We start from the raw sequence: 10,024 nt of genomic DNA on the forward strand, positions 1-10,024 counted from the left end.
TTTATTGCATATTTATTCCTGTGTATTTGTCCACAATTTTCATACGGTCCAGCAGTGCGTGAGACTCTCCTTTTTACTGCTTCCCTTTCTTTTTAAAAATAGATTTTATTTATTTAATTTTGGTTGTGTTGGGTCTACATTGCTGTGCGGACTTTTCTCTAGATGAAACGAGCAGGGGCTACTCTCCAGTTGTGGTCTGGCTTTCTCATTGCTGTGACTTCCCATTGCAGAGTCCAGGCTCTAGGGTGTGTGGGCTTGAGTAGTTGAACCACCTGGGCTCTAGATCACAGGCTCAATAATTGTTGTGCACAGGCTTAGTTGCTCCACAGCATGTGGGATCTTCCTGGATCAGGGATTGGACCATATCTCCTACATTGGCAGATGGATTCTTCACTACTGAGCCAGGACGTAAGCCCCCTATCATTTTTCTTAAGTGGTATTTTTCTTTGTTATTCCTTGGCTTTGATTTTTTTTTTTTTTGGGTGGCAAACCCCTTGGTCACACTCTACTTCTGAGACTTGTCCCACCTGTGATAAACTCCTCATAATATACCCTATAAAATCCTATAAACACCACAGAACCTATCCCTTCCTTCACGTGATTTGTACCTGATGACACTTTGCAATATATGTGTTTACTTTATTCTGAAATAAAATAAATGTTAAATCCATTAAAATATTAGATCCAAATCATCAGAGACCTTACCTGCTTTATACACTCTGGTGCCTTCATAGAGGTATTAATAAAATTACAGAGGTAATAATAGAGCAAAAAAAGAAAGGAACAATAACACTCAAATGCCAGTATATGAAACAATGTGCATAGATAATATGTAATAGAGAAGCAAATGATAATTCACCCCCCAAATATATTCAGCCTCCCAGGTAACAAACCCAATGCAAAATTAAGCCTTTTAGGATAATATGACTGTATACTAAATTCAATTTTTTCAAGTGAATACTCAATGTGAGAAAAGATTCTATGAAATGTGTGTCTTAAGAACTGTAAGCTTCCAGGTAGTAGCTATTCCATTGATCTGGGTCTTCCTTATGAATATAGAACATGCTTAAATATACCCCATCTCAAAAATAAAAAATAAATACATAAAATGTCATCACTTCACTGCAAGCCACTCTTAACCAAATAGCATGTTTTCCTACTCTCTTAAACTGCAAATCTCCTTGGAAATATTCAACTTTTACTGACACCACTATGCCTTCCATTTCTTCTTGACTCTCCTCTAACTAGGTTTTCGTCCCCATCACATAATTATCAACAATTCTTGAATTGCTGAATGCAGTAGATGCTTGTCTTTTTTGCATATGAAACAAACTGATTATAAATTATTAAGACAACCTTGGCTCTGGACCAGCAGTTGGGCTTTCAGGTGACCTCAAGTAAGTGTCCTTGGGTTTCAGTCTCTCTGACTTTCTCCTGCTGGGCTTTCAGACTCACCCAGATAGGAAGTCTGAGAGGAAGGTCTCTGTGCAGAAGTCCAAATTCCTCTTGAAGGGTTGATGGTGGAGACTGAAGCTCTGAATCCAGACAAGAAAGAAGGAAAGAGTGAAGCGTGGGTCTCTGAACCATACTTAAGAATCCAAATGCAAAACATGCCCCGTTCAGCTAAAGGTGGAGCTGCTCAGACATTGCAGCAGTGGAGATATTTATAGCTCTGTGTCTTTGCTGTATCTGCTCATTATACATGTTCAGCACATTTCCGCTATGACTTCAATCCTCACACATCATTTCCTCAGGGGAACTTGTCTGGACAGAATGGAGTTTTTTCAGCTGATTGGTCATTCCCAGGAGACCAGATTAGAAGTCAAGTGTATCCGATTCTTATTACTACTCCATGAACCTCCTGTATCCCAGAGTTCTAACACTGACACTTTTTGCAACTCTGAGTCAAAGTGTCCTCTAAGTCTGAGGAACCTGTCTGGACTAAGACCCTTGGGTTTCAAAAGCACTATCTTGTGATGGGAATGCAGCTGTTACTATCTCCAGAAAATTATTATTTCCTCCTCAATAAGGGATAGAGCTGTATTCCTTTGCTATGAAAACATAGCTAAAATAATCCCTGACTTCAAAATGCTTTTGACACATCAATTAGGTGTTTTCTGTTTTAACACAAGTGAAAAGCTAGGGTTTAATCCTTTAATCATAAAAAAACTTGGTAATGATAAGAGATCCACATGGATCTTTTAATGCACCATGGACTGAGCTTAGCATCTTATATCTGTTGTCTCATTTGTTACTTTGCCACAGAACATGTTATGAGGATGTACAATTATAAGCCTTATTCTAAATTTGCAAAATTAAGGTTCAGAAGGGTGAGGTGATTAAACTGATTATCAGGGAAATGCAAATCAAAACCACAATGAGGTACAATCTCACGCCGGTCAGAATGGCTGCGATCCAAAAATCTACAAACAATATATGCTGGAGAGGGTGTGGAGAAAAGGGAACCCTCTTACACTGTTGGTGGGAATGAAAACTAATACAGTCACTATGGAGAACAGTGTGGAGATTCCTTAAACAACTGGAAATAGAACTTCCGTATGACCCAGCAATCCCACTGCTGGGCATACACACCAAGGAAACCAGAATTGAAAGAGACACATGTACCCCAATGTTCATCACAGCCCTGTTTATAATAGCCAGGACATGGAAACAACCTAGATGTCCATCAGCAGATGAATGGATAAGAAAGCTGTGGTACATATACACAATGGAATATTACTTAGCCATTAAAAAGAATGTATTTGAATCAATTCTAATGAGGTGGATGAAACTGAAGCCTATTTTACAGAGTGAAGTAAGTCAGAAAGAAAGACACCAATACAGTATACTAATGCATATATATGGAATTTAGAAAGATGGTAATGATAATGCTATATGCAAAACAGCAAAAGAGACACAGATGTATAGAACAGTCTATTCAGCTCTGTGGGAGAAGGTGAAGGTGGGATGATTTGAGAGAATAACATTGAAACATGTATATTACCACATGTGAAATAGATGGCCAGTCCAGGTTCAATGCATGAGACAGGGTGCTCAGGGCTGGTGCACTGGGATAACCCAGAGGGATGGGATGGGGAGGGAGGTGGGAGGGGGGTTCAGGATGGGGAACACATTCATGGCTGATTCATATCAATATATGGGAAAAACCACTACAACATTGTAAAGTAATTAGCCTCCAATTAAAATACATAAATTAAATTAAAAAAAAAAAACACCCAAAGCTATGAAGTGAGTAAGGTGTGTGTGGTGATTAGAACATGAGATTTTTCTAGTTCTCTTGCTCTAGGTCAGTGGTTCTCAGTCATTGTTCTGTATGAGATAGAAGAAAAGGCCTGATAAAGTGAGTTACTTAAATTACATAGTGAAGGTGCCAAGTAGAGCTTATTCAATATGAGTAATACAATTTCTAACTATTCTTTTAGTAAAATAAAAGAAAAAACTTGAAATGATATATGTCACTTGAAAAGATACTATTCTTAAGAAATTCCCATAGACTCAAGAAATAAAAGGGAATTTGCAAATATTTCTGATTTAAGCTTGGAAGAAAATATGTCAAAGCAGGAAAATGAAATAAATGGGAAAGCTTAATAAACTGCATTATTTACATATAAACAGAAGTTGAAGTCAAAAAATGTAAAATTAAGGAAGCAATAGAAAAGACAAATTATATGTTCACAGTCTTAGGGAAGAATGGCAATTTCTGGATCCACTTATTAGCCCCAGAAGAGTTTGCCCTTTTATTGCTCAATGAATCTTTTCAGAGCCTCCTTTATGTCTTTATTCCGAAGACTGTAGATGAAGGGGTTCAGCATCGGGGTGACCACAGTGTACATCACTGAGGCTATTGCACTTGAGTGTGAGTTGTGGGCATCAGCAGGGTTAAGGTACACTCCTAGGACTGTACAATAAAATAAGGGGACAACTGAGAGGTGAGATGCACAGGTGGAAAATGCTCTGTACTTCCCCTGAGCTGGTGAGATTCCTCGTATGGAGGAAGCTATCTTAGAGTAAGAGTAAAGTATTCCAGTGAATGGACCACCACTCAGCAGCCCAGCTGCAACATACACCATCACATCATTAAGAAAGGTGTCAGAACAGGCACTTCGGACTACCTGATTGAGTTCACAGAAATAGTTGGGGATCTCCGGGACTCTGCAGAAGGACAGCCGCAACATCATTAAGATTTGTATCAAGGAATTCAAGGCACTCATCATCCATGACACTAGAACCAGCAGTCCACAGAGCCAGGGGTTCATGATGACTGTGTAGTGCAGGGGGTGGCAGATGGCCACAAACCGGTCATAGGCCATCACGGTCAGGAGGAAGTCATCCAACCCTGCAAAGAGTAGTAAAAAGTATATCTGGTTGATGCAGCCTTCATAGGTGATAACTTTGCTCTGCATCTTGATATTCCACAGCATCTTTGGGATGGTGGTAGAGATGAAACAGATGTCTACAAAGGACAGGTTGGAGAGGAAGAAGTACATGGGGGTGTGGAGGTGGGAGTCTGAGCTGACAGCCAGGATGATGAGCAGGTTTCCAAGCAAAGTGATCAGGTACATGGTGAGGAAAAGCCCAAATATGAGGGGCTGAAGTTCTGATTCATTTGATATTCCAAGAAGAAGAAATTCTGAAATATGTGTATCATTCTCTGGTTCCATGTGGTAGAAGGAATGACCTGGAATTAAATCCCCCAAAATGATATGACCACTTTTCACAAAAATGAGCATTACTGGCATAGTCAAATGATACAATTTATATTTTGCAGTCATGAAATCAATACCTATAATTTTGGTGTGAAATCTGTCCCCTTCAGGGCATTCCCTGTTCCATCTCTGATTACAAATACCTGGTCTTTTGCAGCCATTTCCCCAAGAGGTCAGGTATTGCATACTTTTAATGAGATTTCTGTCAATCCTCTGGGGCTCATAAATGAGTACTTACCAGCTTCAAGGCAAGGGGTAGTGTGTGCTGAGAGACAAAAGTTCCTATAATTGGATGCTGGAGAAATAATGTTATCATCTATAAAATCATATAACATGTTAAATGGTGGCAGGTAAAAAGAAGAAAAAGGGGGCATAAGGGAGAGGGGCTGAGGTATTATTCTTTACCAGGTGTTCAGGTAGGCTGGCAAAGTAGGTAACATTTGGACAGAGATCTCAAGGAAGAGAGGCCTGGTAGAAAGAATGGCCAGTGCAAAGGCCCTGAAGAAGACACCTGTTTCAGGCTCCAAAGAAGCCGGTTTCCCAAGGGGAAGATCCAAGAGGGAGGGTGATGAGAGAGGGGGCCAGAGGATGCTAAGGAATGAAGTGACCTTCCTGCTGCTACTCAACCTTAAGGTACTGCTATTGCTGCTGCTGCTAAGTCGCTTCAGTCGTGTCCGACTCTGTGCATCCCCATAGATGGCAGCCCAACAGGCTCCCCTGTCTCTGAAATTCTCCAGGCAAGAGTACTGGAGTGGTTGCCATTTCCTTCTCCAATGCATGAAAGTGAAAAGTGAAAGTGAAGTCTCTCAGTCGCATCCGACTCTTAGCGACCCCATGGACTGCAGCCTACCAGGCTCCTCCATCCATGGGATTTTCTAGGCAAGAGTACTGGAGTGGGGTGCCATTGCCTTCTCCGACCTTAAGGTACAGGGAGTCTAATTCACAAGTTGTTCTTTGCACGTTATTAATTTTATTTCTAAGGAATCCTGAGCACAAAAATCAATCCACTTTCTGTTTTCATGTTTGGTTGACATTCTGTCATCTGTATTTTCAGGGGAACATTTTGGTGTACACCAGTTCATATACCCTTCCTTTGAGGACTCTCATGGCCTACAACACACACACACACACACACACACACACACACACACACACACACAGCACTGTGGTGGGGCTATTCTTCTCTCTGTAACTTTTATTTAATTCCATGTCTTTTTTCCCTGCTAGACTGTGAGAACCTTGACACATGCAGCAATGTTATACACATTCACCACCTTTTACCTACCCCACTCTGAGCAGATTTAGTGGGGAACTGTAACTAATTCAATATATATTGCATGGACTTGAAAGAATATGGCCTCACAAAAATTGCTGCCAATAAAAGACAATAAGAGACAGAAAAGATGCAGGGGAATACCAGAATAGGCATGGAGAACAAGCAAGAGGAATGTTTTCATGTTCTCAGATTAGGTCCCATTGGGGGTTTAAACTATGGTCTGCAAAAATTAAATAGAATATAATAAATGAAACATACAAAAAGTATCAGAGTGTACCATAACTAGTAAGGATACACACAGAATCATTTATGACCCTCTTTGCTCGTCATATGCATGGTTAGGAAGCTGTCTGTGTGTGTATATGTGTGTTTTTCTGTGTTTGTCTATACAGACATGCTAGTGTGCATGTGCAGTTGTGGAGTCACGTCTGATTCTTTGCAATCAACCCAGGATCATGATGTAAAAGGCATATCTTACTTTGGAACTTAGTCAAAAACTCTGGAATCCACTGCAGTAAAGGCAAGAAAATTTTTAAAAGGGCAGTTCCTGCTAATGAGGGAAAATCAATATGAATAAAGAGCCCAACAGAGGAGCCAGGTTTCAGAGAGAAGAGGCAGCTATTTGGGAGCTGAAGTACCTCAGATTCAAGGGCACACAGACCACTGGACCTTTATTGCTCCACTTGCTTCATCATGTCATCAGTGTCAGGTCCCTGATCTAATTTATAATCCTGTATCTATTCCTATTTATTTGCCACCCCAATTTTCCATATGGTCCAATAGTGAATGAGGTTGGCCTTTCTCTTATTTTCCTCTGTGTAATTCTTCTCTTGGGCTGTAAATTTTTATCTCTCTCTCCTTTTTTTCCTTTCAGGCATATCCAGTAGGCTTCCTTTCGGACACTAGTCCAGGTTCTGCTCCTTATACCTCGTGCAAAATTCTCCCCAGCTCATACTCTGTAATACACTGCATTTACCACAACTGTCTGTCTCCATTCTTCAGATGAATTATCGCTGAGGATGTTATGTTATTCATGCACTTATTTTATTGTGTTCTGTTTTCACTGTTATAATATCCAAATGAGCAAGAATCTCCTCTGCTTGGTTCACATTTTTGTTTTCATAAATGTGTGCACATATATGGAAAAAAATTGAAAATGAGGTGGAAACAAAACTAGGTTAAATATGGCAGTATCAAAATAAATTAAGTGAAATATAATTAAAGTCTGGCAGGCAGATTCTTTACCACTGTGCCACCTGAAAAGCCACTAATAAAGTACTTGTAAATAAATTAGTCAACCAACAAACAAACATGTAGGGAACAAGGTATAAGGAAGGTTGAGAAGTGCTTGCAAACAAGACTCTCAACCAGGGCTGAACATTCTTGCAAACAAGATGTTCAGCCAGGAATCCTCTGTTTGTTCCCATGGGAAAAGAACATTTCTTGCACACAAGGATATTTCTCTGATTCCTCAAAAGGAACAGACCCAGGGACAAAACGGATTCTAAGTTGATAAGGAAGTTCTCAAAACAAAGTCTTAGCTGCAGTAAATAAGGTAAAGCTTATCTCACCCTGCGCCTGCGCACTGTATAGTTGCTAAATCATAGTGCTTGGCAACTTGCCCTGTAGATGGTTGTGCAAAGGATATAAAATAAAGCAGCTGTAAGAAGCAAGGAGTTAAAGTAAAAAGATTCAAATCACTCTGCAGTGTTAGTGTTTCATTCCGTCGCTAGCACAAATATGTCCAAGTCTTGGCTCTGAACTAGTCTCCTGAGAATCTCTTGTGACCTTGGGTAAAATTTTTCATCTTCCATTCTCTCTGAATCTTACCTGAAGTATCTGTGAGTCCTTAGACCCACCTAGTTAGGTTCTTTGAAAGGAAGATCTTGTGTGAAAGTTTGAATTCCTTAAGGATGGAGTCTGAAGCTGTGTTCTCAGACAAGACAGCAAGACGAACTAAAGCTCCTTTGCAGATGCAGGACTCCAAAAGCAATGAGCATGTCTCCTCTACTCTGAGGTGGCAGAAGCAGAAGGACTGCAGCATGTGAGATATTTATGGATGCCTAGATTTGGTCTTTAGGGACATTTCCCTCTTGTTACTCCATCCTTAAGCATATGATTTCTCCCAGTGAACTGGTCTAGAGAGGTTTCTCGTAACGATTTTCTGTTCCCAAGAGACCAAGTTAGGTGAATCCTGTTTATACTAACCCTTCTCCACGAACTCTTCTGCCTTCTAGAGTTCCAAACTTCCCAGCACTTTATCCCAAGTGTTCCCTTCCACACTGACTTTGGGGTCTTCTGGAAATAAGCCCTATTGTCACATATTTTGGTGACTTGTCTTTCTGGTGCAGGTTCCAAGGGTTGACACATAAAATGTATGGCATTAATCTATCATCTTTTAGGAAAAAGTGAAGTCTCTCAGTCGTGCCCAACTCTTCGTGACTCCATGGACTGTAGCCTGCCAGGCTCCTCTGTCCATGGGATTTTTCCAGGCAAGAATACTGGAGTGGGTTGCCACTTCTTTCTCCAGGGGATCTTCCTGGTCCAGGGATTGAACCTGGGTCTCCTGCACTGCAGGCAGACTCTTTACCATCTGAGTCACCAGGAAAAGATTCCTGTAAATGTGAAATCCAGCCCACTTGTGGGTTACTATGCTGGGGTGGGGTTTTTGAAGAGACCACTTCTCTGCCTCTTCTGCCATGTTGATGTGGTCCTACTATCCTTTGTTGTGGAGCAGATGTTCAGCTGGGGCTTCCCTGATAGCTCAGCTGGTAAAGAATCTGCCTGCAATGCAGGAGACACCAGTTTGATTCCAGGGTCAGGAAGATCCCCTAGGAAAGGGATAGGCTACCCATTCCAGGGCTTCCCTGGTGTGCAGATGGTAAAGAATCTGCTTCCAATGCAGGAGACCTCGGTTTGACCCTGTGTTGAGAAGATACCGTGGAGGAGGACATGCAACCAACTTCAGTATTCTTGCCTGGAGCATTCCCATGGACAGAGAGGCCTGGCAGGTTACAGTCCATGGGGGTCACAAATAGTTGGGCACAACTGAGTGACTAAGCACAGCACAGCAGCACAGATATTCAGCTAGTTTTCAGAGGAAATTAATCCACATGTAGCTGTAGATTTGGTGTGTCCATGGGTTGTGGTGAGTTTAGGATATTTCTATGCTGCCATCTTGTACTGCCACCCCAACATTTGATATTAGCCAAACAAGACTCATTTAAAGCTTTTGACACCTGAACTATAAAAGCAATATTTGTTTATTTTAAGCAACTTATTTGGCAGTATTTTACAACAGCAATATGGACCTAATACAGACATTTATTCAATAAAATTGGCTTACAAGAATTGATTTTAAACTTCTCAATTTTTTCATTAGCTGGCCTCGGGTAAGGGCATTTTGTGTGGAAAAGTGTACATAGGAAAAAAAATCATTTAAATCACTTTGAAGATCTTCCACCTCATTAGATGATATAGTGAACTCCTCATTACATAATTGTAAATGTTGCTTGGCCAGGATCCTTGTGATATTATGGTAGAAAAGGATTCTATTATACAAGTTGAGGTCAGCTATTGTACTTTAAAATTTTGTGTCTATATTTTTACATTCTTCTGCTTCATGATAATTCAAATGTTCAACTTTTTTTGGGGGGGGGGTCTCTAACAGAAGCAGAAGATATCAAGAAGAGGTGGCAAGAATACACAGAAGAACTGTACAAAAAAGATCTTCACGACCCAGATAATCATGATGGTGTGATCACTCATCTACAGCCAGACATCCTGGAATGTGAAGTCAAGTGGGCCTTAGAAAGCATCACTACGAACAAAGCTAGTGGAGGTGATGGAATTCCAGTTGAGCTGTTTCAAATCCTGAAAGATGATGCTGTGAAAGTGCTGCACTCAATATGCCAGCAAATTTGGAAAACTCAGCAGTGGCCACAGGACTGGAAAAGATAAGTTTTCATTCCAATCCCAAAGAAAGGCAATGCCAAAGAATGCTCAAACTACTGCACAATTG

The 10,024-nt window shown here is 40.7% G+C and overlaps 1 protein-coding gene across 1 annotated transcript; it reads right to left on the bottom strand.

Annotated features, from left to right (window-relative positions):
• Positions 1–3,758: 3,758 nt before the first annotated feature.
• Positions 3,759–4,682, bottom strand: LOC128051273 (olfactory receptor 7A17-like). The gene has a single exon (XM_052643801.1). The coding sequence runs from the start codon at positions 4,680–4,682 to the stop codon at positions 3,759–3,761; it is 924 nt and encodes a 307-aa protein (XP_052499761.1).
• Positions 4,683–10,024: the final 5,342 nt, after the last annotated feature.

The sequence above is a fragment of the Budorcas taxicolor genome, chromosome 7 (genome assembly GCF_023091745.1).
Source record: "Budorcas taxicolor isolate Tak-1 chromosome 7, Takin1.1, whole genome shotgun sequence".
Lineage (NCBI taxonomy): Eukaryota > Metazoa > Chordata > Mammalia > Artiodactyla > Bovidae > Budorcas > Budorcas taxicolor.

Bases quoted from the DNA above. Each gene is read 5' to 3' on its own strand.
- LOC128051273 (XM_052643801.1), bottom strand. From the start codon at position 4,682: ATGGAACCAGAGAATGATACACATATTTCAGAATTTCTTCTTCTTGGA.